Source organism: Centroberyx gerrardi, chromosome 4 (assembly GCF_048128805.1).
Source record: "Centroberyx gerrardi isolate f3 chromosome 4, fCenGer3.hap1.cur.20231027, whole genome shotgun sequence".
Lineage (NCBI taxonomy): Eukaryota > Metazoa > Chordata > Actinopteri > Beryciformes > Berycidae > Centroberyx > Centroberyx gerrardi.
This window is the reverse complement of record NC_136000.1, coordinates 29,370,106-29,397,973: the sequence shown is the minus strand read 5'-3', so window position 1 is coordinate 29,397,973 and position 27,868 is coordinate 29,370,106. Positions and strand designations below refer to the sequence as shown.

General features: G+C 42.8%; 1 protein-coding gene across 1 annotated transcript; it reads left to right on the top strand.

The window, feature by feature from the left end:
• The first annotated feature begins 1,265 nt into the window (after positions 1 to 1,265).
• sntb2 (syntrophin, beta 2) lies at positions 1,266 to 27,753 on the top strand. Its single transcript, XM_071911245.2, has 7 exons — positions 1,266 to 2,188; positions 17,649 to 17,868; positions 18,601 to 18,811; positions 20,460 to 20,602; positions 20,936 to 21,132; positions 24,422 to 24,612; positions 24,802 to 27,753. Exons 1-7 carry the CDS (start codon positions 1,462 to 1,464, stop codon positions 24,892 to 24,894), a joined length of 1,782 nt encoding a protein of 593 aa, XP_071767346.2. The 5' UTR covers positions 1,266 to 1,461; the 3' UTR covers positions 24,895 to 27,753.
• The last annotated feature ends 115 nt before the right edge of the window (positions 27,754 to 27,868 follow it).

Below are 27,868 nucleotides of genomic sequence, written 5' to 3'. Positions count from 1 at the left end.
CGATTGGCTATTAATGGAGATGGCTTTATAACCTCCAGAATATGAAAAGAGCCTAGAGCAGCTATAGCAGTATCCACTGATAGAGCCCAGACATGAGAGCAACTTGGTAGTGAACTGAAGAAGGCTTTGTCCCCAGTCAGTGGATCTATAATGCCTCTATAAAACCCCGCCTCTATTATCATGAATAAGTAATCTAAAGGTCTAAATGTCCATTGGCTGTCTCTGTCATCCGGCTCCGACTTTACTCCTGACAGACAAGCTGTGTCAAGTCAGGCAGAGTTAGCCAGAATAAGGCCGGAAGTTAGGTGATATTGCTTTCAAAATAAAAGCTGAAAATTTTTATGAAATTATTGGGGTGTACAGAACAGCAATAATATTTTCATTTTAGTTGTGTTTCCTCCTTAAATGTGCACTTTACTGTCCCCTGTGATGAAGTAGAGGGGAATCCATGGATCAGGTTCTTCCATCATGCCGTTATCAGACACATGCTGATCAGGTTTGGACATAACTTGGAGGAATGATGCATCTCACCACTGCTTTCTGACATTTCAAAATGACTCTGATTGTCCCAAGGGGGGCGCTACACCTACAGGTCAAAAAAACCTTAGTAACCAGTCATACTGTACCTCAAACACTGCATGTTTGAATGATATGAAATTTGGCCCACATATCCAGCTATCCTTGCCCTACAAATTTACCTCTAGGACTATCAGTGTACAACATATGGGATTTCCCACCAGTTTTAGTTTCTTGAAAAACAAGAAAAAAACATTTCTCCCTAAGGTTTTTTTAAATTTTTTATTGACTGATTGGCCCAAGGAGTGACTGCATCATTTGTGCTTTAATCAACCAATCCACCAAAACCAAACACCACAAGAAGAAAAGACTAGCAGACAATGCACATGGCTTTACAAAAATGTATTTACATTGGTCCATAACAGATTTGAAACTTTGATTTATTTTACATGTATAACTTGATAGTGATTGAGTTGGGTGACTGCATCATTTCTAGGGAACACTATGTTTAGTGTTGTCTTGTTTTCACTTTGGCACTTTGTATTACTCAAAACACTTTGTAACCTGTTGCAAATTGATTTAATAAGGGATTTAATATTAAGGGATTTATTTATTTTATTTTGAAAGTTTTGAACGGAAGTGTAATTGTTTTTATTGTGGCTAGCTTGATAGTGATAGTCGGACAGCTTAGAGCCTCAACTCAACAACAATCCCTCTCCGGCTGGCCCATCACAGCCAGTTGTTTTTTCTTTTCCTCCCTCTCTTTTTTTGGGGGCTCTCGCTCTTTTTTCTCTCCTGTTTCCTGCAGTCAGTGTGTGAGTGGGTGTGTCGATGCGGGCCAGTGTAGCCTAGTCGCTGCTTGTGCGCACTCTGAAAAGAGGAAAAAAGTTGATGATGAGTTTAGTGTGAAAGCGGCCCGCCTCGGAGCAGGCTAACCGTCCAGGAATGGCAGTTTGGACCAGAGCGGACAAAAACGGTCAACTGGACCTTCTGCTCCGCGACCGTTGGATCCGAGTGGCCGCCGAACTCACCCGAGAAACGCTGACTTTAACGGCCGAAGCGGACGCGACCGGACAAGGGGCCAATCACTTGGATTACAACTCTTCGGCGGGCCTGCGAAATGGCATGTCGAACGGAAACGACCCGGGAACGGCTCCGGGGAACCCGAGCCGCGGTCCGACCCAAAGTCAAGACCAACACCCGAACCAGAACCACGGGGGGCGGGGGCGCAGCGGCAGCCCGGGGCGCGGGGGTGTCAACCGGGGTCAATACGACGGCAACTACGGTCTAAACAGCCCCGGGAAGTACCCAAATAACGGCTCAAACTCTGACTTTGGAAGCCCCGGGTCCAGCTACGGCAGTCCCGGGTCCAGCTTCGGTTCGAGGCAAGGCGAAGTTCCCGTCAGTTTGGACGGCTCCTCGGAAGCGGTGCGTAAAGTCCGAGTTGTCAAACAGGAGTCCGGCGGGCTGGGTATCAGTATCAAGGGGGGGCGCGAGAACCGGATGCCCATTCTCATCTCCAAGATCTTCCCGGGGCTCGCCGCGGACCAGAGCCGGGCTCTCCGGGTGGGCGACGCGATCCTGTCGGTGAACGGGAACGACCTCCGGGAGGCTACACACGACCTGGCGGTGCAGGCGCTTAAGAAGGCAGGAAAAGAGGTGACGCTGGAGGGTAAGTTGGCCAACGCGAGAGCGGGGATTTGCAAAAGGCCGAGAGTAGTCTCTTGTGTTGTATACTCTTCTTCCCACTTCTCTTTCCTAGTTCCAGCTGCGTTATACTGGCACGAGCGTCAGTTGGATATGGCGAGGTGTGGCGCCAAACAGCCTAAGCGAGTCCACGTTTGATGTTTTATCACTAGAATGGAGAGCGAAAACATCAAGCAAAAATCACCAGAAGTGCATTTGGAAGCCATATCTAAAAATATGTCACACCAGGCGAGCATTCGGGACCAGTGTTCCCTCTAAGCTGATAGTTTGGTGACCTAATTTATCACATTGACTGAATAATAAATCTGCTCAGTCATCAGTCATTGCTCCACTTTGTCCCTAGAAGTTTTGTTAGCAAGTGATATTAAATGCAGGAACTTTGCCATATAGCCTAGCTTAAGGTGTAGTGAATTGACGCCCCTGTTATACTGACAAGATGGTACATTCATCAATACACGACCCTTTGGCCTCTTTTGAATGGGAGCAGCAGGATGCACATTGCTATCACTAAAGCATGGCGAACTTTCTAGATACTCCTGTCACTTTCGGTGTATCGCAGCTTTCACCGACACAAATAACCATTTCTATAACTTATTAAGATGTAACAACAGACGACCTCACATAAACAAACACTCCACAGCCTTGCAGCTGTTGATGTTTCTGGCAGCATGGAGGGAGGGGGGGGGGGGGGGGGGTTAAATAGTATCAACAGAACAGAAGCCTTTGATTAGTGTAAACAGGAAAAGTAACCACAGTCGTGGTCAAAGTCAAAGTTAGATACATTGTACTGTATATTTGAGTGAGTGTGGGTTCTTTTAGATAAGAGGTCACTGTAAACATGAGCAAATCACATGTGTCTCTGTGTGGCTGCAGTGACATGGTCCAGGAGGGGGAGGGACAAAGAAATAAAAAGAGAAAGAGAGAGAGAGAGAAAGAAAAGGGACAGGGTGATGCAAGGGAAGATGAAACTGGGGGAAATTGGGTGATTGCAGCAACAAATAGGATACAGCTGGGAAATTGGAATGAAAATAAGAATATAGCAAATGAGATGAGGTATTCAAACATAAAAGCCAACAATTTCAACAGTAAGTAGAAATGTAATGTAACTACAACTATGTAAATGTAATGGACTAAAATAACAGCGATATAACATACTGAAAAAAGTGTATACTATATGGAAATACACCTAAACTATTAAATGTGTCCAGTATGTAAGAAGCAAGAGACAATAGAAATATCAAGACATAGGCAATATATAGTAAATGAGTAAAGTATTACAATATGAAGAAATCAAATGTGTATTTACAGCATATATAAAGAGTAAATGTGCATCGTATTCACATTAGCAGGTCTACAGATGGTCATTCATATGTACTGAAAGGGTCTAGGTGTGCATTACTAGCTGTTCGCCTTATCAAAACTTCAGAGGGAGGAACCGTATGTACAGAAAAAGCGACAAGTACATTGCTGTCTGTTCTCATTAACGCATTTCTCTCAAACATATTTATAGATGGAGGTAGCAAACATGCAAAAATGTGTTGGGAGATATGTACTGACTCATGTGCATAGATCTATGCAGAGACATGTGCACACCAGAAAGTGTGCACGCTGATGTTGAACTGTGCCATCAGTAGAAAAGTGGAAAGAGAGCGAGTCGGAGAGAGAGAAGCCACAGGGCCCTCGGGCTTAGGAAACTTAGGGCCAGGAATGGCTAAATGCAGCGCTTAATGGTTTGGAATGAACGCCGGATGAATACTGACTAGCTAGAATTGTAGGAACTAATCAATGTGCAACACATTTCCGCTCTTTTGAACGAAGTCGAACCCAAATCAACCCCCTTTCCGCCCTTTCCACGGAAAGACCGATAGATTCCGACGCTCCTCGGCCGTAGATATGAGGATGCGATGTGAAGCCAAACACGGCAGTCTGTTTGGAGGAATGTGTCAGCTGCCTGTCATTGTTTGCCGGTTCGACAGGCGCTGAGTTGTGTTGTTTGTGGACTGACTCTTCCTCCCAGTCCCCCTCTCTCTCTGTCTCTCCCTTGTAGGCTCCCATGGGTCTGAGGCAACGAATGACGGCCGGTCAGAGCGAGGCTTGAATTTCCAGACCCCTGTGGCGTGTACACACTACAGAAACCCCCAGATATTTTCACAATTAGCTTAGGCGCCCCACATTCCTGACCTCCGGTTGTATGCGCGCATATAGGGCAAAGGTCAACACCGGCGGCTCCAGCCTGGACATTTTGTGCTGCTCCGCGCTCGTAGCACTCTTTCAACATTGCATGAAGGGGGAGGGAGAGGGAGAGGGAGAGGAGATATGCAGTAGAGGAAGTGATGGATGGAATGGAGGGGATAGAGGAACAGTGAGTTTATTTTATTGGTTTGAATCAGTGCTCAACTTTGCTTATCAGAACTGGCAACACATAGAAAAAAATCCCATTTGGCCCATAGTAGCTCAGCAAATACTTACACACTGCAAGAAATATCCAGAATAATCACTTGCTTCTCTTGTTTTCAATGCAAATCAACTTTTCCTGAATCAAGTCTTATTTTCTCGATGACTAGCGGAGTGATCTGCGTGATTCTGCCTTGTTTCACACTATTGACACTAATGCTGAAATGATTAGTCGACTAATCGATTAGTCGATCAACAGAAAATTAGGCTAATTGAATATAATTTTGCTAATCGATTAATGGTTTTAGTCATTTAACAAGTAAATGTACCAAACATTTGCTGGTTACAGCTCTACAAATGCTAAGATTTGCTGCTTTTCTCCGTTTCATATTATTATTAAATCAATACTTAGTTTTTTTTTTGGCTGCTGGTCAAAACAAGCAATTTTAAGAATCATTTTAAGCTCTGGGAACTTGTGATGGGCATTTGTCATTATTTTTGACATTTTATAAACTAAATGACTAATCAATTAATTGAAAAAATAATCGATAGATTCATCGATAATGAAAATAATGGTTAGTTGCAGCCCTACTTGACACTTGTTCTGAGAAAATTCCAGAAACAAGCAGGATTTTTCACTCTTTTAGGATTTCAACACTGAAAATGACTTGTTAAGATGGACATTTTTTGCAGTGCAGGTCTGTAATCAGTCTCCTGGTGCTTGTATACAGCTCCAGATTTGTCATCTTGATGACATCCTGTTAGGGTCAAGGTTGTGTGATTTGTGGCTTTGGGAGGGAGCTGCAGACTCCAAGGCCACAGGAATATGAATTTTTCTTAAATCAAGTGGTTTCGCCCCGTTAACACATGACACACACATCCTAGACATGACATACTGCTAGTTACTGCCCCCCTTTCACCAGCTGACAGACTGACATAATGTCCCATATGTTCCAGTGATTAGTTAAAGCTCGTTGCACCAGCCCCTCATGTCTTACTGGGTTAGCCTGCTGGTCAGTGGAAGGAGACGCAGGATGAGCCCATTGTGCGCATAATTGGAGGAATAAAAACAGCACAGAAGCAGACAAAGAGGCCATTGATGAAACGGGGACAGCCCTGATGAGGAACAGTTCTTTCCTTTTGTTCAGAGGCCAAAACCCGGCCGACCATCCGTTCGCTCGGCCGCTCGCTGTCCTCGCCGGGCGAGATCCGCCGCGGAGCGTGAATCCGCGCCGCCCGAAATAGGCCGTGCCAGTTTGTCAGTTCTGTCTCATTATGAACTCCACTGCAGGGTGGGCCTTGTTAGAGCGACAGGCCTTTGATTTCCCTCCATAGCGATGTTTCCATCCAACTGTCAGGCGAATTCGAAGCCATCTTTTGATGTCGCAAAAAAAATGAAACGCGAATTCGGTGCGTTTCCATCAGTTGGGTTGAAGTGAATAAATCAAAAACATCAAAACACAACATCAAAAACAAATGCATTCATGAGAAAAAATAGAGTCTTTCAAGAGCTGAGTAGTATTGGTAAGTTAATATTGTTCTTTGGTGTCAGATAATGTTGGCCATATTTCATGCTGTCTGGAGGTTGTCAATACAACCAAGATAGAAACTTACACATGGGAGAAACAGCAGGTTTGACATTTCTGGAACATTACAGAACATTACAGAATGTCCAAAGCCACTTTTCAACTGTTGTGCCATAAGACTGAACCAAGCCTACGTCATTACTTATTATTACATTACAAATCATCGACACCCATCACTATTTACTGCATAATGTCTTTATTGAGAAATCTTTTCTGCCACAAGTGAGCATAAAGACTCTTTGGCCAAACTGAGGAATTTTTATTGAAACTTGCCATTTCCTTTAAGCTTCCTGATTTGATAATAAAATATTTGGATGGAAATCCAGCTGTTCTCTCTGGGTCAAAGACATAGGCCAGCCAGCCAGCCATTCACATTCAAGGTCCAGGCTTGGTCCTCTAGATCAGCGGTTCTCAGCATGGGGTCCGGGGACCACCAGGGGTCCTTGAGGGCGTTCCAGGGGGTCCCCAGCAAATTGATGAATTGTTAAACTTCAGCATTATTCCATTTACAAGAAGTGAACACAGTTAGAGAATGTAGAAGAATGACTGTTTTGGTCATGTGGTTATCTCTCTACCTACAATAGAGACAGTCATGGAATTCTGGACTAGATCATAATCTAAATCATAATACAAATATTCTCAGATTTGGGGCCGAGAGACAACATCTCATCAAATGGGGGTCTGTAGCGCTAATGTGGACTAAATTAGTGGTCCTTGATATGAAAAAGGTTGAGAATCACTGCTCTAGATTGTCAATCAATAGAAAAATAATACTTCTGTTGGATCAGTATGACAGAGAGCAGAAAGTGATGGGACTGAGTTTTTGTCCATAACCTGCTTTAGCCTTTCGTAAAATGTGGCACCGAATATTCAAATGCTCATTTAGACCACGCACTGAACAGTCAACCGTAAAAACAATGGATTTATGGGCATCCCTAAGTGTAATGGTGTGGTGTTGCAGATGAACAGATTCATCACACACACATCAACAGCATCATTGTCCCAAGCCTTCCCTCTGAACCAGGTCAGAGAGGACCGAAAACAGAAGGGGGCAGGTGTGACATTGTGTGTTTGAGGAGATGAGGGAATTCATTTTTCCCTTGTTATGATGTGTGTGTGTGTGTGTGAGAGATATTGGACCCGACCATGTGTGACCATGTGGGCATCTGCGTGTATGTGCAGTCTTGTGTATGCAATTATGCTTGCATGTGTGCATGCATATGCATTTGTGTGTGTGTGTGTGTGTGTGTGTGTGTGTGTGTGTGAAGAAGGCACTAGTCACTATTCTGCCAGTTAAAAGACATTAGTCACTAACAATTGGCACTAGTAGTTTTTTAGTCACTAGTTACTATTCTGCCAGTTAAAAAGCACTAGTCACAAAAAATTTGTCACTAGTACTTTTTTTAGTCACTAGTCACTATTCTGCCAGTTAAAAGACACTAGTCAGTAACAGTTAAGCACTAGTGCTTTTTTTTGTCACTAGTCACGATTCTGCCAATTAAAAGACACTAGTCACTAACAATTAGGCACTAGTGCTTATTTTTTAGTCACTGTTCTGCCAGTTAAAAGACACTAGTCACTAACAATTAGGAACTAGTGCTTATAATTTGGTCACTAGTCACTATTCTGCCAGTTAAAAAGCACTAGTCACTAACAATTAGGCACTAGTATTTATTTTGTAGTTAGCAGTCACTATTCTGCCAGTTAAAAGACACTAGTCACTAAAAATTAGGCACTAGTACCTATTTTCTTTAGTCTCTAGTCACTATTCCGCCAGTTGGTGTACTGGTTCATGTCTGGTTCAATTCTCGTCTGGCACACTGAAGAGCGTTACATAATCCATCGAACATAACTGCAACAGGTGGCTGAGTGATTGCATCTCCGCCATCGTTCTGCATCCATCTGTGTGCCATTTTATTATCTATTCCCTAAAATGTACTTGTCACTAAAAATAGCCACTGGCACTGTTCTTTTTCTCCCTAGTCACTATTATGCCAGTTAAAAGTTGCTAGTCACTAAAAACATACCCAGCAGTATTTAATAAAGTGCTATCTTATCTTAGTATTTATTTTTTAGTCACTAGTCTCTATTCTGATAGCTACTAGTCGTTATTTTTACTACTAGTTTTTTATTACTCACTAGTGACCGTTTTAATTAGCACTAGTCTCTAATCCAATTCTACTAGTTATTATTCATTAGTTATTAGTAACTTTTAGAGTAGTTGCTATTCCACTTCACTAGTGACTGTTCCAGTTTTACTAGTTTCTATTCAATAGGGACTAGTAGTTTTTCAATAATGACTAGTTTTTATTGCATTTGATGCTACTAGTAAAACCTACAATTGTATCAACATCTAGTTTTGAGTCATTAGCATTTAAAAGTAGTAAGTCTAGTAATAAGAAAAATGTTGATATCTTCATTTGGAATAAAAAAAAGTTATCAAATTACTTCTAGTCACTATTTAATAGCTGCTAGTAACAGAAGAATAGCGAACAGTAAAAATTAGAATAGGAACTAGTGTTAAATAAATAGTTACTAGTAACTAATGCATAATAACTAAAATAGCTATCTAAAATGTGTAGCCCTATAGGATTCAGTTAAAAATATTATTATTTTATGTCATTTTATGTTTTATGTCTAGTAAAAACATAATAGTGAATAGCAAATAATTAATTAGTCACTAGTAAGTATGAAAAAAGTACTAGTCTTAAATTGCTAAATTAAATTGTTACTAGTAAAAACAGATCAGTGACTAGTAAAAAACAAATTAGTTACAAGTACCTTGTATTGTATACCTTGTAAGTACCTAAATTGTAACTAGTATATATTATATAATCAACTAGTAAAATTACTAGTTGCAACTAGTAACTGGCAGAATAGTGACTAGTGACTAAAACATAAGAACTAGAGGCTAATGTTTAGTGACTAGTGCATGTTAGGGATTAAATGACAAAACAGTCCGCCATTAGAAGGCTCATACATCCATGCAGCTGTTTATCTATGTGCACATGTGTGTACTTGAAGGGGAACCCCATGAGAAAGGTGTAGAGCAAAGTACAACCAGCGCTCTACACACACACACACACACACACTGCTCCCTCCATAGGAGCTGCATTCTGACACATTGTTCTCATTAGGGGTCTGGCAGAGACAGACTTTGAGGGAGGGGGAGGGAGAGAGGGATGGGAGTAGAAGAAGAAAGAGGGAGGGTAACAATGTGGGAAGAAAGAGAGAGAGAGAGAGAGTGGGGACTGAATGAGAGAGGTGTGGGAACGCGAGAAGGAGAGGGAATGGAGGAGGAAGAGGGCGAAGAAGCAGAGGGAGAGGTGGAGAGCAAGAAAGTGAGAGAGGGAGGAGAGGGTGTACAGACGGAGAGAGGGAGGAGAGAGAGAAGAGCGAGAGAGGGAAGAGAGAGGAGCTGGCCAAACCGCAGGGGAATTTTTGGTCAGTTTTGGGGGGAAAAAAACAGAGGCCGGGGTCTGACTGACTGACTTACCACTCTGTAAGCTATTATTTCAAACCATACCATAAGATGATTACTTTGTGTGTGTGTGTGTGTGTGTGTGCGCGCATGTGTGTGCGTGTGTGTGTGTGGTGAGAGAGAAGGGCGGGGGGGGAGTAGCAGTACAGGCTGAACACGGACTCACGCCACAACTAACGCCACAACCAAATATGTGTCGAGTCAGATCCTTCTGCCTTTTGCATTCCTCTCCTTCTTCTTCTATCCTTCTTCCTCCTCCTTTTTTTGCTGTGGGCAGAGAGGTATGAAGCGAGGCAGATGAGCCAGCCTTATGGGAGGTTGGATGGTACCTCTGGGGAATCTCTCTCACACACACACATGCATAATACACACATATAGACACATATATAGAGGCAAAGATGCGCGCGCACACACACACACACACACACACACATACACACAGAGCTGGTAGTCCTCTGTGTACAGGCCTAATTAGAAGCAGAAATGGAGCTGAGTGACAGGCCTGACAGAACTAATGAGTTCTTTTAACAGCACCCGAGGACAGACAGACAGATGGGACAGACAGACAGGGAGGTCGGGAAACAGACCAACAGACCGAAGGACTGACAACACTGACAGACAGATATGCATCGCAAGCATTATAAATCTGTCTATAATGGTGGAAAAGGAGAAAAAAACAGCACAATAGCTGAGGGAAATAGACTGTAATAAGGAAGTATGTCGTTTGTCAGGCCTGGGAAATCTGGAAACGTATGGAAAATGAATTTCTGGGCGATGAGAAAGTTGGGAAAATGCACATGCCAGGCCGAAAACTTATGGAAAAATCCTGATCGGTCTCACTATACAACATGACCACACATTTTATGTAGACGTGCTGTCATTTCATGTAATGCCATAATTGTTGTGAAGAATAATCTTCAGCTAATGACATAATGACATAAATGAACAGTATACACCATAGTAAGTAGTAATAGTAGTAAGTAGTACGTTTTTGTTCATATTAGTGGTTGTTTACCTTATGATTTTTACCAACTGGAGGTCACCTTATTATAAAATTTTATTATACATTATTATATGTGTGCAAAGTTGGCACACCAAGCTTCTCAGTGCGTCAATGAGGACACTTTCACTTTCCCCTCTACAGAGAAAAGCCATGATTGTGAAACTCCCTGCCAATGCTGGGAAATGAATCATTCCCATATCCTCTTTCCCTGTCACTCTGGTGAGACTGATTGTAAGTAACAGGAAAAAGGCTTTTTGTTCTGGAAAGCATTAACATGTATGCACATACAGCATTTAGTCCACTGTATTTTTCTCATTGTTCAAACCAGTGGAACTCTTCACAATATGTGTTTCACCTTGTCCAACCTGTCTGTGGCTGAAGTTACACTAGCCATGAAGTTACACTAGCCATGGATCACTTACTACACTGACTATGGAAATGTCTACTAAAGGTTTGTGCCACCGCAAATCGCATTGCGGGTGCTAAAACCTTGTTTTCTGATCTACTAAGACAGCGCACAGGGCATTTGCGCCTGAAATCATGGGTTGATCTGTGTGCGCCGTTTTTTGCGGTTTGGTCTAATTGCATATGCATTTGTGGGTGTTCCAAGGCTGAGGCGCAAAATAAAAGGAGGGATTTATGGAAATTGGCAGTGGACGTGATTTATCAAGAGGCGGTGGCCGTTAACACCTGTCGATTGCGCACAGAATTTAAGACCTAGAAAAAGCATGTCTTATCATTTTGCGCATAGGATAGCTCTGCTGAAACTGTCTCTGGAACCGGCTCCAAGATCAAAGTGACACAGTCATCTACACAGCATAACACGCAGTCATTAGTATGTATTATTAGTATTAGTATTAGTATGCTGACTTAAAAAAGTACAATTTAAGCCTCATTGGCGGAGTGGCAGAATACGTACTCAACATGCAGACTATTACCTAAATATACAAAAAAGAAAAGTTGCACGCTCTTCTCTGGATTTGCTGACACTTATTATGAGCCAATATCTCCGCGCCATTGCCTTGATGAAAACAGTACAACATGTGTGCGTAATAACTGTCACTACAGTGGGGAGGTGTGCGCGCGGCTTCTCCAGCTATATGTAACCATACCTTCACCCTCTCCATCCCTCCCACACCTGGCACCTGCGTCTCAGTCAGGCTCTCCTGCACTTGCTCCTCCAAGGGAGTTAAGGCTCCTCTTTGGCTTTATTTATGGTAAGCATTTTGGCTCACCTCATATCATACCAGCGCTTTTTACCTCCACTAAATCGCGCTTGTGGTGCCCAACTGCATTCACTTTATGTCATCCCAGAGTGACTTTTTACACGCGGGTAAAACGGTGTTTTCTCTGCCACCAACACTTCCAGCTCCACTGGAGAGACATTTGCGCTTCTTTTCCCCATCATTACGTTGCTGCTAATGGGCTATTGTGCGCATTGTTTGGCCCTTGTATTAGCGCAGTCACAATTCTAATTAATTATCTGCACCTCTGCTCATTTGCGTGCCCTACTTTAGTAAATACCTTGCGCTGGCGGTACCAATTGCACCCGCAATTGCTTTTGCGCTGCGCCGGGAATTGCGACATGTTAGTAGATCCGGGCCTAAGAGTTCTTAACTTTTACTCCTATAGCTTATTGCCTTTGTTTCCACACAGGCACTGGTACAGATGTTGTCCAAGTCCCACTGATTTGTTTCATACATTGTACTACCTTGCCAGCCTTGCTGACCTGGGGCTCTCCATGTCTATTCTCTCATGGTTTGTCTTACTTGTCACTTATTAGTATTGTGGAGGGGAATTTTCATCGTTGCACCCTCTCCACCGGAGTCCCCCAGGGCTCAGTACTGAGTCCCCTCCTCTTCTCTCCCTACACTTATATCGCTTGCTGTATCATCACATCGCGCAACTTCTCCTTCCACCGCTATGCCAATGACACTCAATGCAACTTTATCTTTCTCATCCTTTGACACTCGGGTTGACGCATACACCTCCGCTTGTCTTCCTGACATCTCCAGCTGGATGTCTGCCCAAACCTCAAACTCAGTCTCGACAAGACTGAGATGTTACATTTCCCTGGAACATCCTGTCCTCTTAAAAACCTGTAAAGACCACAGTGACTCCTGCCTGAACTGCCAAAAAATGTCTGATTCTAGACAACAGACTGTCACGATATTGTAGGTTTGCGCTTTACAGCATCGCCCAAATCAGACCCTTCCTCACCAGGAACTCAGCCTAGTTCTTTGTTCATATTCTAGTCCTTTTCTGTCTGGAGTACTGCAATCCCTCCTCACAGGCCTCTTGAAGCACTCCATACAGCCTCAATAGCTCATCCAGAATGCTGCAGCCTGCCTCATCTTCAACCTCATGTCACTGGCTGCCAGTGGCTGCTCTTATCGAATTCAAAACTGTGGTGCTGGTGTTCAAGGCTGCGAATGGATCTGCACCCCCATACCTTGAGACCATGGTCCACCTCTGCACCCCCCATACCTCCATACCACAGTCCAACCCTAGATGCCTTCCCTGCCTGGCCTGGTCATCACCCACTTTTGACTCTTCTCCCTCTTGGCTCCCCAATGGTAGATAGACCTTCCTACTCTAGTCAGAACAGCAGAGCCACTTCCTATCTTTTGTCGTAGACTGAAAACTCATCTGTCCAGGAAGTGGCACTCTGTTTGCTTTTCAAAAATCACTTCTGTCTTTCTCCACAGCTCTTATTCTGTTTCTTTTTGTAGTGCTCCGTTTTTACAGGATTGTTCTATGGTCTTATGAGTATTATAAGCGCATTGCTGAACTCTGTGCTCCCTATTTTTGGTTGCTTGTAATTTTGGATGTTTTGCACTGTAAATTGCTCTGGTTAAGAATATAAGCAACATTTCAAACCTGTAACATGTAGCCTATGTAATGTCGCACCACTGTTGTGGTGGTGCTCCACACTTGAGAGGAACTATTTGGAAAAATTTTGTTCACTGGCCAACAGTCAGAAGGTGCAGAGAACTGATTGGTCCTCAGTTGTTTGAAAAGCATGAAGATTTCAGTACCGTTTATATTCAAGTCTAACTTTATTGTTTATCTTATTGGCTATCTTGTTTATCTTTCATTTATTATTGTTTTATTCTCTGTAAACCACTTCACAGTTGTTTTACATGGTGTGATGAAAATATAATTATTTTTAGTATTAGTAGTTAGGTTTGGCCGATATCCAAAATTTTATATCGCAATGCTGCCCTGCAAAAATATCGTGATATACGTTATTATCAGATCTTTTTTTATTTTTTATTTATTTTATTTTTTTTGTATTTTGTTTTATCTCCTCTAAATCACATCCAATTTTTAGGCTTTAATAGCTGATATTTGGTAGGGTGATCTTTGGTACCACGGAAAATATTGTGATACTCGATATTATCGTATATAAGTAGTAGTAGTTGTAGTAGTGGTAGTTGTAGTAGCATTATTATTAGTATTGCTGTTACTATCACCTAGGCCCACTTATGTATTCCATTTTTACCAACGATTTACCTCTCGTACTAAAAAATGCTAAATTAACTATGTACGCAGATGACACTACAGTACATGCATCAGCAACAACACCTGCTGAGGAAACACCTAGGAACATCATATTTGTAGGATGTTATGCATATGCAGATTTGTAGTTTTTGCCGGTAACTGTTGAGAGTCATCAGTGTAAGTTTTACTCATACATATTAATGTTATTTATTTTTATTTTTTTTTAAATATATGTCTTATGTTTATCTTTATGTTTATGTTTGCCATTTGTGTTGACTGTAGTGTTTAATGTATGTTTTTAAATGTGGACCCCAGGAAGACTAGCTGTGCTTTAGGGCAAAGCTAATGGGGATCCTAACAAATAAACAAATAAACTATTACTGCTAATGCTGGACAACATTCAAAAACCAACAGGCTGCTGCAGCGTTGCTGATGGCAGTCAGTGTATACGATAGTAAGCGATGGAGACAGAGACAGTGTTTGAAGAAAAAAAGAAAGACTACGACTTGTACAACCACAAATGCAGCATTGAGTCTGTGGCTGGAAAATATCTCAGCTGAACATCTCTGCTGCAGATCTGATTATTAGTCTGAAACGAGGGCTGTGCACACAGAGGCCGGCTCCCATACACAGACGAGGATTTGGGTGTGCACGCGTACTCGTGCGCGCACACGCAGACATAAACACGGGCATTCAGGAATGCGTATGTGCATGCACTCATTGACTCAGGCCAAAGCACTTACGTATGCAGAAATATTCCCAGTCGGTATGGGCAGAGTGGTTAAGAGGGCCAGTAAATGAGGTTCCACGTCTTGGCCCATTGCCCCAGCATTACTACCAGCACCGCCCTCACTCTGAGTCACACATAGTTTAATGTACACACAAACATGCATGGACTCATGCACAGTTTGCACACAGTCACACTCTCTCTCTCTGAATCTATGGTTCAGTCATTTTTCTCTGTGACTTTGTACATCAAGTCTGACTGTCTTATTCATCTCTCTGGTTTTCTTTGTCCCTCTTACAGTCATATACAAACACCCTTTCATATACAGTCTGACTTTCTCCCTCCATTTCTCCAGCTCGCACACACACACACCCACCCACCCACACACACACCCACTTTCACAAACCTATCTCAGCCTACATTCGAGAATGACCTCACCTCTTCAGAGCCTCATCTCAGGTTTCAGAGAGAGCAGACCAACCCAGTGGACGGACACACACACACACACACACACGCACACATGCACACATTGACAAAGTCTGTTTTTCTCTCTTTCATTTCTCGTGCTCGCACACACACACACATTGAGCACGCCCTGTGCTTTTCATAGCATGAATAGACTAAGAGAGTATGCGGTGGGGGAAAGATTGATAGCAGAGGAAAAAGTAAGCATGTAAAAGGGAGGATAAAAGAGTGGAGGAGCGAGCGGGGGGCACGTGACTGTGGGCTGGCGGGGGGCGGGAGGGGGACGAGGCCACGGGACCAAATTTGGAAACTGAATCCATCATATCGGGAGCGAAAGCCATTCTTCTCCAAACAGCCAACCTGCCAAGCTCACAGCTGTACCGCCAAGTTAACTCTTGTTTTTCTAAGCTAATTCCACACTGGGGACCAGTATATCCTTTTAAGACACGCTAGCAGATAGCGGGGACTGTTTACTTTGCGAATGCTTGGCCGAAATATGATCAATGCCCTTTTTCCATTCGGATAAAATATGAATAATTAGGAATGTTTAAACTTGAGGTTGGACAAACACACGGACAAGGTCGGCGTCCCCTGCCAAATTTTTAAGATCACAGTACTTGGGGAAAGGCGATAGGCCGTTCCACATCAATTTACAAGCTGATTGTTGATAGTACTGCACCACAGCTGTCTCAAAGCAAGAAAAGTCGGCTAGCAAGTGTATTTGATGGGAGATTGGGTGCTCAGTTCTTTGAAAAAAAACATCCCACAGCGTTCCGCACCATATATCCTGAGTGACTGTGTGTTATTGGGCGGAATCCCACAGATGGTCAAACTATCAACACACTATCTGCTGCAGATCTATAGATATTCAACAACTGTCATGCTTCCAAGGATAAGCCCGGGATAGTTTTTGCTGTACTCTGACAAACTGCAGCAATCGGACATGTGTTTATTCTTACATGATAAAGAGGAGTATCCATGGAACTCGAACATCATTTAAAAAAAAAGCTTTAATTGGCTTGGCCTGTCACTGAAACTAGTTAAAAGTAGTAGGATGATTACTGGTACTTTAAATAAACTGGTGAAATGTTTTCTGTCCTTCCGTGTTGCTCGAAATAGTGAAATATATGGGTATAAATCGCCCAAATATATATATATTGGATAAAAGGGCTAGATTATGGAGCATTTATTGTTAGATGTGATTCATGTGATTGAAATCCAATGGGTTGATTCACATTCCGCATATTGATTCCTTTAGAAGTAGCCTATTACATCAGGCAATTAGGGTTCGACCGATTATGGGATTTTGGAAGACCTCTATTGACAGTTTTGGATTGAAGCTGCCGACAGCAGATACTGTGTACGTGCTGATAGCCAACATCTTTAAATTTGACCTTTGACCCTTTGACCTCAATAATAAAATGGAAAATGAGCAGAACGTTCTTTCCAACATTTCAACAATTTCATGTTGGTTTACCTACCGCTAACACTTTCTGTGAAGTTTTTTTCAAAAATTCAGAATAGAACCCATACTGATGAACATGTGTTGCAGTTTTTTGAGTAATACAAAGTACCTAAGTGAATATGTTTAAGGGGGTCACTGAAGTAGTGAATAAAAATATTCATTTAAATATTTTTGTTGTTTTTTCCCAAAAATACTGTATACATTATATTATAAATACATTATATCAGCATGACCTAATTCTATAATAATCATAATAAAACATATTCATTCATACTTGAGTGGAATGCAAAATGTGTCATTAGAATCAATAGAATTCCCATAGACAACCAGTGTACTGTTGATTCTACAATAAATATGTAATAAAAAAAACTGCATCATATCCATCATATCAGAGGTGGACCACACAGGGTGATATCTGATTTTTAATGCAAGGCCAATATCGGTTCACTGGTAGATTGTAGGGATGGGACGATATATCGAAATTCAATACATCTCAGTGCAAAAATGTAACAATACGTATCATGGGGCAGAAAAATGAATGGTGATATTAGCTCCATTTTATTCTGCTGTAGTAATCACAAATGAATCACAAGCTCTCCATCAATGTTATGTTGTTTGCACTTTGTAATGACATTTTTAAATTGTTGTTTACATTCTAGCAAGCCAATGCCATCGCTAGAAAGATCTGTGGCACCACAATAAACATAATTCAGTCAGACTTTTCTGTTGCTATCTTTATCTCTAGTGTGGATGTATGTCACTTCATTTTTTTCCTCTCCCTGTGCGTTTCCCCCCCACAGTGAAGTACATCCGCGAGGTTTCCCCGCTGTTCAAGAAGCCGTCCCTGGTGGCCGACCTGCCGTGGGACGGCGTGCGCCCGCAGTCTCCCAGCTACAGCGGCAGCGAGGACTCTGGGTCGCCCAAACACAGCAGCTCCTCCTCGCCCAAGGATAGGAAGGTCATCAGCTTGAAGATGTGCTTCATCAGCAGAAACCTCACCATGCCCGACCTGGAGAACAGGTCTGAGACACAGATATGGCACCCACTGAATGTTTGTTTGTGTATGTATGTGTGTGTGTGTGTGTGTGTGTGAGAGAGAGAGAAATACCTGAGTATGTGGGAGTTTGGGTGTGGTTGGGTGTGTGTGTGTTTTGCCACTGGGTGTGTGTGGGTTGTTTTCCCCATTTTGATTTTCTTTTCATTCATTTGGAATGTTTGGTCTGAGAGATAATCAGCTTTGATAGAAATATTTTCTATGATTTTGGATATTAATATCTTAAAACTGCTAATGTTCCTTAAAGGGGAATATTATTTGTGTACTGTGTGTGAAAATGTGGAAATATATTGATTACTCCCATCCAAAGAATAATACCTGAATATAATTTAGGTGTAAATATGACACAGCATAGCATACACATTTTCCCTTAGGTATTATAGGTGTAATACTATACTATCATATGCAGTCTTTAAATCATCATCAAACTATAGTCAGTTCATGAAAGCTTTTCCATTGTCTGTTCTAAACAGCCGGTGTCTGATAGCTCTTACCTGGGAAAAATCCTCTGGTACACAGGTGGTGATACATTTTATGTTTCCAGTTTGTTTGGAATAAATAGAAGAAGAGCTGGGTAGTTAGCATGAGCAGTGATAGCCACCATGGCTGAACAGACGAAGAAAAGATGTTTATCATGTTGTAGTCTTTTTGTTGACCCCAAAAAGACTAGCGACTGACCTTCCCTCCTCCCCCTCCAGGCTGCTGGAGCTCCACTCCCCAGACGGCCAGCACACGGTGGTGCTGCGCTGCAAAGACGGCCCCAGCGCCAACTCCTGGTTCACGGCCGTCCACACCAACATCGCCGCCCTGCTGCCGCAGACCCTGGCCCACATCAACACCTACCTGGGGTCCTCGTCCTCGGCCTCCACGCACCCCCACCTCAAGCACATCGGCTGGCTGGCTGAACAGGTATTTACAGGCCCGGTTTATCTTAAAGCTGCACGCTACGTGCACGTTTGTATATGTGTAAAAATCCCTTTCGGTCGCTTGGGGCTTGACAAACAATAAGTACAACAATCGAACATATGAACACATAAAATAATGCAGCAAATAAATACATACAGATACATCTTCAGTGACAGATTTCCAGGTTGAAGCTTATGTGCAAATGTGCATCACTAGCTATTCACATGATCAGGTGTGCGAATAGGAGAACAAATATGCAGAAATGTGTCCAAATGTGCAAGTATGCATTGTCAGCTATTTATCAGATTTACAGATAGAGGTAACTTTATATGTTACACATTAACCTACAGTGAATGTAAAAGGTGCATTTTTCTGTGGTAAATCAGATAGGAAGGTAGGAGTATTGTACCGAAACGGCTCAGTTTTCGTTTCAGTCAGTGTTCCCGGATCTCATTTTCCCCTCGCAGAGTGCTTTGTTATTCATGAAGCAGCGTATATACTGTACATAATAGGTTGTCTCCCATTGTAGATGGGACTTCTGCACACTTCTGTTTATTTGCCAGGCTCTCTAGTGATTCCGCACAGTTAGGGATGTAGTGGAGAGAAAGGCCAATTTAACTCAATGAATCCACCTTTATGAGCTGATATAAAGCCTTATCAACATCACTGCTCACACCCAGACCTCAAACACACTGGCTGACATTGCTGCCTAAACCTCCCTGAGTATAGATGTACAGTACACCAATAGTTCTGTCTCGGCACATGACAGAAAAATAAATTCCCAGCATTTTAAAAGGAAGCGTAAAGGCAAGATTTTATAGATATGCAATTACTGCAGCAGCAAACAGGAAATGCTTGTTTCCCTGGGTTAGCCTTAATCATAAACTTCAACATTTCCATTAAAAAATAACCCAGGGCTAGTTTCAATTCATGTCTTGTTCTGTGAACAATGTTGATGTAGTGTTCATTCAAGGCCGTGTTGAATGTATGGATGTGTGTGGTTCTATTTATCTAGGCTGAGGTTAGACAGGAAACGGAGACGGAAAACCAATAGAAGTTTCCGTTGCGCTACACCACTTCCTGCAGGGCTTACCTACTCACGTCAGTTGCACTCCCAAACACACCACCTGGTTCGTCACGATAACTCTGCAAACACTCCAGTCACTCAGCCGTGACTCAGGCACGCATACACTGCTCTATTTTAACCACAATCACCCAATTCAGATCAGACAGTCAGGGTGAGACTCTTAACTCCTCTATACCTGAACACTATCAAACTACATCACTATAGCTGCACACGATCAAACTACATCACTATAGCTGAACACTATCAAACTACATCACTATAGCTGCACACTATCAAACTACATCACTATAGCTGCACACTATCAAACTACATCACTATAGCTGCACACGATCAAACTACATCACTATAGCTGCACACGATCAAACTACATCACTATAGCTGTACACTATCAAACTACATCACTATAGCTGCACACGATCAAACTACATCACTATAGCTGCACACGATCTAACTACATCACTATAGCTGGACACTATCAAGCTACATCACTCCAAACCAATATATCAATCTAACCCTACTGTAAACCCCTCCGCGCTGACATGTCCCGCCCTCTGTCTCCGATAGGTCCAGCTGGACGGCGGACGCCACCAGTTCAGGCCGGTGGTCATGGCGCTGACGGAGAAAGACATCCTGCTGTTTGAATCGGTGCCGTGGAGCCGAGAGGCCTGGTCCATGCCTCTGCTCACCCACCCACTGCTAGCCACAAGGTAAAGACAGCAGACAGGAGGATGATTCAGCTAGCTCTGCATATTTACTGTATGCAGTGGTAAAATCCTATATCGGTCCCACAGTCCTACATTTTGTTTTATTCTATTGATTTTGCTTACTGACTGATTTGGGTATTTATTGGATTTGTCAAGTAATAAGATGAAACTTTGATGATCGCTATGGAGATACTGGGTAATAGCAGCTTTATCCTAACTAAGAATACAGTAGAGCAAAGGCAGAAGCATTGGCAAAACAAGGAGAACCTGGAGGAGGGTAAAGATAACAAATGCCTTATCATATTTCCATGTTACATCATCCGTGTCTCCCTGCAGGCTGGTGCATTCTGGCAGCGCCCGGGGCTCTCCAGCCCAGGGGTCAGACCTGGTGTTTGCCACCCGGACAGGTACGGGGCGGGGCATCGAGTCCCACGTCTTCCGGGTGGAGACCCACTGGGATCTGTCTTCGTGGACACGAGCCTTGGTGCAGGGCGGACACGCCGCCGCCGAGCTTATCAAAGAAGTCTCCATCGGTGAGATTGCGTGTGTGTGTGTGTGTGTGTGTGTGTGTGTGTTGGTGTGTGTGCGCATTATTAGTATCAAGAATTCAAAGTCAATACTTGTGTCCTTGTAGAGAACGTTCTTCCCAAGTTGTCTTGGAGAGAACAAATTTCTCTAGAACGTGAGAACAGAGCATCTTTTACTGTTTTTTGATGGACTGTAGAACAGAGAACGTCTTTACAGTTTGAGATGAAGAACAGAGAGCAAAGGTCACATCAGTCACGACCAATCAAATCTCTTCTTTTCCTTCCCTTTAAAAGCAGTGTGCTCTGCGTCTTTCTGCGTCTGAGAATTTGATGGAGAAAGCAGAACAGTCCTTGTGCGGGAATCGCCACAAGTGGATATACGACACCTTACATTCCATTTGCTTGGAGAAAGCAAATGGAATGTACCAAACACATTTGGTTACCGTGTTGCTCTGGTTCTAGGAGAATTGTTGCTGAATGTAGGAAACGGTTCAGTGATGTTAGGCCAAAGAGCCAAACAGAGCTTGGTGGCGAACAGCAGGGACAGTTTGGCTACAGGAGGGGAGCGTCCACCATCCACCAGATCCCTGACATCTATAGAGGATGGTGCCGCCTCCACGTACTGACACTTCTATGTTGGATGACAGTCACTCACACCACAGCCACATGTGTATATAGTTAGAACGGAAAATGTTGTATCTTATTTTTTCCTGCTTGAGGGAAATATATCAAAGTCAAATTGACAGAACACTGCGCCATGCACTTTTGACCTGGTCTTAGCAGGCGGGCAGTGCAAGTGCAAATCCCTGGAATCCTTGACACCAAAATTGCACTGTGCAAACTTTACTGAAACCCCCCCTACTGTGCCTCTCATTCATGGCGAGTCACCAAAATATCAAATGGTTACAGGGGAGAAAAAAATTGTGTGTGTGCGCCCAACGAAAATGCCACTTCGCCGGCTCAGTGCCCCGCCACCCGCCGTGGGCCGTCACGAAAACAGAACCCTCAGAGTTTTCCTTTCGTTCTCGTCGGCCAAGTCACCATCCGATGCCTCCTCTGTTGGCAAGTGAACTTCTGGGATCTTGATCCGTCCTCTGTGTTCTGTAGTTTTGGAATCGTACTTCGGCCGTTGCATATTTTGTCTAACACATCATGGAGGCATAGAAACAGACAAGAACAAATTGAGAAAGACCTGACGTGTGTGTCCGCATGTGGGTTGATTCGTTTTCTCCTGCAAACCTACTTGCGCACTTGTGTGTTTGGCTGCATACAATATGTGTGCATGCATACGTTTGGGTGAATGCATGTGTGCCTATTACATACAGCTTGTGGAGAGGAGAAGGACCCAGGTTCACTTCTGAGGATTAAATCACTAAGGACCTAGGATTACTAAGGAACTTTTATGCAGTGATTTCTGGTAGGAGTTATGTTTCAAAATGGATATATTGTGTTTTCAAACTAAACCCTTAATGGGTTATTTTTGCATATAAGGACAGACAAAACCACGTTGTCCAGATGGCTTCTTGTAGCACAGTATCACGGTATTTTGGCTAATGTTAGCTACTTTTCAGCACCCAGGTTGCCAGTTGGATAAGACATATTTCCATGAGGTTTAGATGCCTTTGCTCAAGGACAGTTTGACTGTATTGAGCAGTGTCAGTACAAGGAATTGAACAAGAAGCTCCACATTTACATACATTTCTGTACACAGGCTTTAAAATGGCATGATGATCCTCTGACGCAGGAAGCTTCTGACGACGAGCGACTCGGTAGTAATGCGCCGCAGATTAAATGTCGCACACAGAGAGAGAAACGCTGCGTAGGAAAAGCAGAAGTCGGAGCCAGCGGAGGAGAATGTTTCCACTCAGCAGAGAACAATAGTTGGCTGCAGTCACAGCGCTGGAAAACCTCAGGCTTTTTTTTTTCCTTCCCCGTCCCGCTGCTACACAAACACACAGTTGTGGAGGAACATTCAGACTGTTCAAGTTACAATAATACACATGAAAGCGCTTCGAATGAGATGACCGCACGTTTAAAGCTGCACTGGGCAAGATTTTGTTGTAAAAATACACTTGTCTTATCAGAGCAGGGCTGCAAAAGAGACGAGCGTCCCATCCCCACTCATTTAGATGTCGTAGATTTGTCCTATTTGCAAAGTCACTTCGTGGAGCTTTAAATATTGAGACATATTGCAGACACACTTGTGCACATATTGTCCACCTCTCCGTACACACTTACACGTACCCACTCAGACCCCTACCGCTGTTCTTTTTTTTTTTTTTGAAACTTATTTTTTATTTGGTTATTTCTCACATCCCCTTTTACATCAAAAATATTTCAACATAGGTTGACAGTTTCCTTTACAAGGGGTTACAATTTTTGTAGAGTTTTATATATCCGAACAATTCAACATGAAAATATGTATAAAAATAAATCAAAACAAATTGAAATAATAATAATAACAATAGTGAAAATAACCAACGTAAATAACACAAACATATCAAAACAAAACTAAACATGGGTTATATACAAGTTCACCTTACATATTCAGTCCAATATACATAGGAAAATATCCATATTATTTATCAAAAAATAAAAAATAAAAGTTCCTGTTTATTTTGTCTCACTTTAAAGAAGACACAGTAAACTACCTCAGATCATCACCTGCAGTCCAGTTCCTTACTAAGTATATGTTCGTTCAGTTATCAATCCCAATGTTCCCCAATTGCCTCCATTAGTGGTGTCCATCTTTCTATAAAAATTTCTCTCTGTAGTCTTAGCATATATGTAATTTTTTCCATTGTATAAATGCTTCTTAGAATTGTTAACCACTCATCATAGGTGGGGGGGTCCTTTTTAAGCCATCTTTTTGTAATTGCTTTCTTTGCTGCTGTTAATAATATTTGTAAGAGATACATCCTTTTCCTACTGTGAATTACATCCGGTTTCATCCCAAGAATTGCTATCAGAGGGTCTCTTACCAATTCAACATCTAATACTTTGTTCACAGTAGTAAAAATTGATTTCCAAAAGTTATCTAACAATGGGCATTGCCAAAATATATGCAAATGGGTAGCCATGGTCTCTCCACATCCCCTCCAACATCTACTTGACTGGTTTGGATTCATCTTTGCCACACTTTGTGGTGTTCTGAAAAATCTGTTAATTATCTTCCATTGAAATTCTCTCCACGAATTGGCATTAGTGACTGTATGGGCCTGAGCACAGATCTTTAACCAAACTTCCTCCCTTATTTCCTGTCCTGTTCTAACACCCCTCCCACCTACTGTCCCAGGTTGCACAATGAACAGGCAGGACGTGCGTCTGACGCTGCACTACGAGAAGGGCTTCACCGTGACGCGAGAGCCGGCCGACCCCGCCGGGGGCGCCGTGCTGTTCAGGTACCCCTTCGAGAAGCTCAAGATGTCTGCCGACGACGGGATACGCAACCTTTACCTGGACTTCGGGGGTCCGGAGGGAGAAATGGTACGTTACGGGCCACCTGAGGGAAGATGTGTGATAGTAATCCTTTGCTTGATCTCCCACCTGCCATATCCAAATGTTGCAATTATCACCTTTTAATTTTGATTCTTCTGGCGACTCTCTCTTCCTGCCTCCTCTACCCCGCTGTTTTCCTCTTTTCTCTTGTCCTCTCTCCTTCCTCCCTCCCAACAGGTGTTTGACCTCCACTCGGGCCCCAAGCCGGTGGTGTTCGTCCTCCACTCCTTCCTGTCGGCCAAGCTGACCCGTATGGGCCTGCTGACGTGAGCCGGCAGCAGCCGCATGGACAGCAGGCCACCGAACGGGCCCAGGCACCGGGGCGGAGGGTGAAGTAGCCCCCGAAACGCTGATATCGGGTCAGGGGCCCTTTTTTGTTTTTTGCAATTTCTCCATTCACGGTTGAAGTTAGGCCCGAGTCGGCGCCGAAAGGGACGACTTCACCCTCGAGTCATTTTTGCGATTGTCTCAAAAACGTGCCTTCTCTTCCGGCTTCTCCTCGGCCTCCCGCGGTCTTTTGCGTTTTTTATCGCGAGGTCGAGGAAAAGTAAGTGGCACTTTGCTTGAAGCGTTGCTCGTAAGGTATTATAAGGTGTTACAAGGCAGCCGAGGCGTGTTGCAAGCATATTCCGAGTGCGTTCTAAGCATTCTGATGAGAATGCAATACTGTAAGGCACAATGTGCGAATCTACGGGGGATACTTTGTGCCACAACTGAATAGCTATAAACGATCTCACAACATTCATGTGATAACGTATGAAATTGCTTGTGATTATAACATTAAAAAGCAAAACTCTAATGCACCTGTGATACCTCACCGATGCACTTCAAGTAAAGTGTTACTGAAGAGTATTAAGGAAAGGAAGGATTTTTTTTAGACAATTCCGACGCAGCCAAGAACAGATTTTGTAAATGTTCCCTCGTTTTACTCTATGCCTATCATTCCATGACAGCCTTCCAATGTACTTTGGGCTCTTTTTATGTACTTGTTTTGTTTTTGTGGTGGACGAATGAGAGAGAGAGAGAGAGAGAAGCTGTGTGTGTGTTTTGCTTTTTTAGAGTTGCAGTTAATTGAGCTCGCATGCTGAGATTTTGCGAATGGTGAAAGCCGTGCAGTGTGTGTCTGCGTGTATGTGTGTGTGTGTGTGTGTGTGCGTTTTAATACTACATGCTTACGTCGGCTTGATAGCGTGCCTGTCGTCTGAAAGACTCACCTTTTAGCACATTATCCCAAACTACTGTTGTAATCAGGATTGCCAACTGTGCCTTTCTCCACGTAGTACAAAGACGCTCTTTGTAACGTTTTTTCTTTTTTTGTACGTCACGCCGTAAGAGAACTTTTAAAAAACGACATAAGCTTTCAATGTGCACAGCAATAGTATTACTCTTATAGTGTAAACCACATTACTTTTGTTTTTATGTTGGTTCGTTTTATAAGTGTGTATCTTACATTAGCATGACTTCCTGACATTGAACTTCAAATGAACTCTGTATCAGATGATTTACGAAAATGGCAGTGTGTACCCCCCGTACCGACACCGCAATGTCGTCCGTCTGTCTCAGCCGCTATCACCTCCGCTCTCGTCCGGTCTGAACCCACTTAGAGCAGCATTTCTTAAACTCCGGCTACAGACAAAATGTATTTAAGAGGCTTGTTTCAAGGTGGCTCCTTGCATGACAAGAATACTAATACCTTTTAATGAACAGAACTTTATTGGGATGACAAAAAAAAACCTAAGAACCCCTGCAGTAGAGGAGTTATAGCTGATGCCTACCCGCACATTATGGCCTTCTCCTTCCTTCTTTCCCATTTTTAGAGTCGAAGAAAGTTTCTTTTGAACAATAATCCCATGCTGATCGGAACATTACCGTCAGCTGCCATCAGCAAACTCATTCGTTCGCCCATTCCGCATCAGCTTTAGGCATAATTGTAGATTTTTTTTTTCTGAAATAGAAGTGATACAGCAGAGTGATTGGTGAAGTTTTAATCAACTCCTTCAACTCATATGATAAGATTTTACTCATTTTTGAGTGGAACAAGACTGACACATTTTCATAAGCTTCAGTTGGTTCATGGTACGTATTTCTCAAGTGAACCTTCCTCTTCAGTAGATCCACTGTGTCCTTTTTCAGGCCACAGACAATGTCCCATTATGTCTGACCTTGCAGCATAGGAAAACAAGGCAACCCTTCTGTCCTCAGATACGGATCACAGTCGCTCTGTGTTTATAACCTCGGCATGACCTGTATGCTTTTTATTTGGACCTTGATCTCTTCGACGATTGTTTGAACAACACGGTTTTTGCATGAAAGCAGGGGAGTGCGGACATGCAATTCTGTTAACTGCAGATTCTAGTTGTTTTTACTATTTTTAGTAAGCCAAGGTTCCTGACTGCATGTGTTACCGATGTAGCAATCCCTTAAAATCTCAGATTGGAGTTGAATTCGGTCTGCACACAAAAGGTCCTGATACACTTGGCAACATTTGAGGCAATGGTGAAAGGCAGTGTTACACTTCTTAATCATACTTTCTTTCCCTTTTACAAAGTTGCACACATTTTTTTGTATCCAATTTTCAACCTCCATTCCATTTACAGGCGATTTTGCCTGTTTCCACTCGCCTCAAAGAGTGAAGCCTGTGTATCATAACCTGTTGCACATCTTTTGAGTTACGTTCAAAACAGTTTTCAACACAAACACAAAAGCAGTAGTGTGCATTGTCTCTCCTTGCTGCGTCAGTACAGAGATCCAAGTATTTGAAGTTGGTTTCTTTGAGCTACAGACTCTCTTTCAGCTTGGCGCACTAGTCTATTAGATCCCTTTAAACCTGTGAATGTACCCTCCCTTTTCTTCTTCTCCTGCCTCTTTTTATGTTCTGAACTCGTGGCTCTCCTGTCTATGCAAAGCAACGCTTCAAGAAGGGGTTTCTGAACCAAAGGTAATATCTGTGGCAGCTTGCGTCCAACACAATCATTTAGCAGAAAAGTCACAAGAGGATTAAGTGCTGCTGCGAAAACCCGTCATATGCAAAGTATTTTAGACTTCCTACCAAGATACAGTATACAATGTATGATAGATATGTAATAATCTCAAATGTAAATATCTACCAATAAAACTGTTACAAAATGATACCGGCTGTTGTGTGCTGTATCTGTATGGATGGATGCTTTATGGGGGATTCTAACAATATTATAGTTATGGGTTAGTTTTGTATTCATAAATGTGGCTTTTGTTAAGACCCATT

Coding starts and splice junctions, on each gene's coding strand:
- sntb2 (XM_071911245.2), top strand. CDS start 1,462: ATGGCAGTTTGGACCAGAGCGGACAAAAACGGTCAACTGGACCTTCTG. Junction 17,869..18,600: donor ATGCCCGACCTGGAGAACAG/GTCTGAGACACA, acceptor CTCCCCCTCCAG/GCTGCTGGAGCTCCACTCCC. Junction 18,812..20,459: donor TCGGCTGGCTGGCTGAACAG/GTATTTACAGGC, acceptor TGTCTCCGATAG/GTCCAGCTGGACGGCGGACG.